This window comes from Antedon mediterranea, unplaced genomic scaffold (assembly GCF_964355755.1).
Source record: "Antedon mediterranea unplaced genomic scaffold, ecAntMedi1.1 scaffold_30, whole genome shotgun sequence".
NCBI lineage: Eukaryota > Metazoa > Echinodermata > Crinoidea > Comatulida > Antedonidae > Antedon > Antedon mediterranea.
In genome coordinates this window covers 1-4,427 of record NW_027306100.1, presented here as the reverse complement: position 1 = coordinate 4,427, position 4,427 = coordinate 1, and the positions used below count along the sequence as shown (strand labels likewise).

The 4,427-nt window shown below is 31.8% G+C and overlaps 1 protein-coding gene across 1 annotated transcript; it reads right to left on the bottom strand.

Moving 5' to 3' along the window:
- Positions 1 to 2,220: 2,220 nt before the first annotated feature.
- LOC140063483 (receptor-type tyrosine-protein phosphatase alpha-like) lies at positions 2,221 to 4,417 on the bottom strand. Its single transcript, XM_072109831.1, has 5 exons — positions 4,356 to 4,417; positions 3,527 to 3,781; positions 3,160 to 3,302; positions 2,774 to 2,909; positions 2,221 to 2,380 (listed from the first exon to the last, which is right to left on the bottom strand). Exons 2-5 carry the CDS (start codon positions 3,719 to 3,721, stop codon positions 2,306 to 2,308), a joined length of 549 nt encoding a protein of 182 aa, XP_071965932.1. The 5' UTR covers positions 3,722 to 3,781; positions 4,356 to 4,417; the 3' UTR covers positions 2,221 to 2,305.
- Positions 4,418 to 4,427: the final 10 nt, after the last annotated feature.

Sequence of the window (4,427 nt, the reverse complement as noted above, 5' to 3'; positions counted from 1 at the left end):
ATAGGAATAACAAGTGGCATGATACTTACGTACATCAAGTGAAAATTGTTCTGCAATCGACCAGCATTAGGAAAATGTAGGCTTAAATACGTTTAAAGTAATGTTTTGAACTTCGCGCTAACTTCAACTCAGGGTCTGCGGGCCGGCTGCAATATAATTGCATTAGCATCATGACTGTACTGTAGATTCAGCGTAAACATTCATTAATCCACAGTATACCAGTCCGTTGTAAACCGATATTATCCTTGTTGACGGAAACAATCAGTCTTTAAATTCATGCGTATTCTCCAAATTCAACTTATAACATGCATTATTTAGTAAACGTAACGTAACGTTCCTGTTTTGGTTGCTTTACGTTGTTTTTGCCGTCAGTTAAAATTTGAAAAGCTTGGCTCTTTGTCCAGTCGTTATCATACAGTCGCAAACAACAATAAAGGAGGCCACCAGTTGTCGGAAAAAAACAAAAATTACTTATAAGCAGCGCATTTATTATTTATTTATTTTATATTACTATTCTTCTTTCTTAATTGATCGTATTTCAACATTATAGTAGTATTATACAGTGGAGCTGTGGCTTGGTGGTTATGATGCTTGGCTACCAATCTAAGGGTCCTGGGTTCAAGTCCTGTCATATGTCAGGGTTTTTTTCTCATGACAATTTACAACTCCACTCCCAAAGACTTAATAATAAGTCTTTGTCTATGTAGAGCATCTTGTGTATATGTTTGTCTTATATGTTCTAGTGCAGTATATGGAGAGCCATCTCGATAGTGCTTTGCACTCATGGCAATCCTCAGGGTGCTGCACCGCTGTGTTGTCATGTATGTTTGCCTGAAAATTAAATAAAATAAAATAAAATAAAATACTGACGGCGGGATAGTTTCTGAGAACAGCTGATACGAAGTGAATTTAAATAAAATACTTCTTACAGAATATAATGAAGGTATAAGCTTTTATTACCGAAAGAAGTAGTAAGTATAATATTATTAAGCAAAATCTTAATTAAAATATGATTTCAGAAATAATAATAACCTGTTCAAAACGTAACATGACACACTCGCCTGCGCCTAGTTAATTAGAATTGTTAGTGTAATGTACAGAGCAATTGGATAATGATTTACATAAAGCTATTTAGGATATAAAAACTTTTTTTATTTAACATCTTATTTTTATCATTTTTTAGAAGTAAAAACAGTAAATGTTGTCGATAAAGAAAGCACAGATCGGTGTTGGATGGAGGCGGAATTAGTTTTTCCATTATTTCGCTGATTTTCAACGGATAATTAACACCTACAGCTCGTTTTTTTACTCCAAAAAAAAACGGACATTCACTGTTATAATACAAAACGCTTTGATTATTTACATAAAACATATACTCGCTTGAATGCAGTATATATTAGTTTTATGGTCCAACATTACATAAAGAACTCCTACTGAAATTGTTCAAAACACAAGTTTTCTTTTTGAAAAATTTTTCATACTCCCTTTTATGTTTATATTATGTTATGTTCGCATTTTAAAGTTAAGGTTGAATAAGAAAGTTTTTTTTCTTAGATATATTGTCCCCAAAAAAATAAATAATCAGTTAAATTCAACTAAAATCACACTAGTAGGCAGCCGATTTTGGTAAACATGTTTGTCGATCCAATTTTTGATAGAAGTTAATAATTTTTATGTGACATTAAATTGGCATATTTTTCTTCAGAGGGACAATATAACTTAACACAACACAATTAATTCGAACACACTGAATTAAACAGGGCTGTCCATCTGAAGATTAGTACAGCATTATTACACGTTGAAATCTTTTCCATGAGTATAGCAATGTTAACAGTGTAAAAACAACGGAGAGTAACTAAACTACCTCCAGAATTGAAAGACTTTAGCTATGATACAAGAAGAATTGCAATACATCTTTCGACACTATAGACGTGAACGTTCTTGTGTTATTCAACTATTCAAAATGGTCCATGTTTATAACAATTTAAATCCAAATGATTACTTTTCATTTAATAAGGAAAATAGAACACAAGGCCATAACTTTAAAATCCTTAAGCAACATACTAGGAAAATGCACAGAAAAAGTTTTTCTCATATTTCATTGTCGAAAAATGGAACAACTTACTGCCCGTTACAGTAAATTCTAAGTCAATTAATAAGTTAAAAACACAAATAGAACGAGACTACAACCAGAGAGAGCCCAACAAACAATAAGAAGAATTGATTGTCACAAAAGCGAAAGCTTAAGAAGACTCTATCAACAAATGAACAATGAATTAAATCCATAGTTGTATTTAGTGGTATTTTACTTTACGTTAGCATATTCCTCGTACATTTTCAGATAACACAGGGCAGCATCGTAGCAAAAGCTGTACTGAACCTATAAATACAACATTAAACACTATTACTATTATTAAATAAAGCTCTAGTTTAAAAAAAGTTATGTGCCAAAATATTGTAGTGATATGACATCACTATTGTCCATATGGGCACAATGCATTTTTTGTCACATAAAGTTTGATATTGTAAATTATTACTTCGAAAAGCTTCTGATTCTGAAGTAGTTTTATAAGATGTAGATTTTTTTTAAATTTTATTTACGACATAAAACAATTTGTTTTATTTTATAATGAATTTCTTTTTGGCGATTCAGCTTCAAAGCACCCTTTGGGTTAATTGAGTTTGAGCACACATTCAACGAATGAAAATCATTGGTATGATAGAAATTCAAGAAAAATAAGAGAGACAATAAGACGCAATAAAAATAAACTACCTCCGAGTCCACCGCAGTAGGACATGCTGACCTCAGTGTTTTAAGTGTTTGGAATACATCCACCATCTTGTCTTCTCGCATTTTCTGTATTACTGAATAAACTAGGCAGAATAATCCAGATCTACCAAAATCATCCCTATTGCATAAATACATTGTATAAATAAACCAATATACACCCGTATTAGAATAGAAATACCAGGGAAGAGTGAAATTGCATTAACTCTTCCCTGGAAATGCGAAATCAATAGATTATGTATTAACTTGACACAAGTTGTTACTGTAACAATTTGTTTGGGTGAAAAAGAGAAATACATGTTTATCAGTCGAAAAGCATTTATCATATAAAATAATTATTTAAGTTAATTTTACTTTTTGATTTTACTTACATGCAATGAACAGTGATTGGTAAAGTATCATTTCGTTCCATTATCTTCCTAATGATTTTAACAAATGAATCGACTTCTGGTACAGGTTCGTTTTTTGGCCATTGGTTAACCTCATACTGAACAATGTGTCGTTTTCCATCATCCTTAATGAAAAAACAAATCAATGAATCAATTCCATATCTACAGTAAGTAGATACTGGAAATGATGGTTGATAAGCAGACGATTGATTTAAATCATCATCTCATTTATTAAATTAAAATAGGTTACTACGATTACTTATAAATATTTTGTTTCAATTATTTCATTGATAAGTAATCTATAATATATGGCATTATCCACTGACTTAACGAAAAAACAAATATTAACCTTTTCTAAGACGATTCGCCTCTCATTCATAAATTCATTCTGATAATTTGATTTGACAATGACCGTATATTCACCAAATGTTTGTTTCTGATTGATCTTTTTTGGGAGGTACAGTGCACTCGTTATATCTTCCATCTCAGTTAGCTGTACTGTGACGTCACTTTTATAGTCAAACACTAAACGCCAGAAATCCATAGTATTGTTAGTATGCGATGGTGTCCGAGTAACGATAAAAGCACGATGATCACTGTAACGCTTCGGAATAAAACAAACTAAACTTTAATTGAAAAAAAAAACATGATTATACAAAACAAAAGAGAAAATGTGGGGGATACTTGCGCATGTGTCTTTTTATATCGTTGTATAATTATTATACTGTAAAGCCTGGTTCCCACAAGGACCTAACGCAACGCAAGTGAATTGACCAATCACAAGCGATGGCTTATTTGCTTGTGATTGCTAACTGTCTATAACTTCGCTTGTCATTGGTTAAAACGCTTGCGTTGCGTTTACGTCCTTGCGTTAGATTCTAGTGGGAACCAAGCTTTAGTTATTTTATTCGAAAAAATCGCTCTTTCTATCTTACTACGAGTAAACCTATAATGCCTACTGCATGTCATTTTAGTATTTCTTAAATGTATCAAGATGATTTGAACTGTTGAAATAACAAATTCTTATTATTATTGTGCCATTTTCTATTATCAAACTGGCTCGATTTAATTGTTAATAGATTTAAACGAGTTTTCACATTTTCATATTAAAACTTAATATTACATATTGTGAGACTTGTTGTAACGACATCCTCTTCTCACCACAACCAGGTACCTACCTCAGCGTGTGAAGCGTTAATGTATTCTTCACCAGTGTTAACATTTATTTGGAAACACCGTTTATTTACTGT

Bases quoted from the DNA above. Each gene is read 5' to 3' on its own strand.
- LOC140063483 (XM_072109831.1), bottom strand. From the start codon at position 3,721: ATGGATTTCTGGCGTTTAGTGTTTGACTATAAAAGTGACGTCACAGTA. The intron at 3,303-3,526 runs GTTAATATTTGT...TTTTTCATTAAG, and splicing joins GGCGAATCGTCTTAGAAAAG to GATGATGGAAAACGACACAT. The intron at 2,381-2,773 runs GTAGTTTATTTT...TTGTATTTATAG, and splicing joins CTACTGCGGTGGACTCGGAG to GTTCAGTACAGCTTTTGCTA.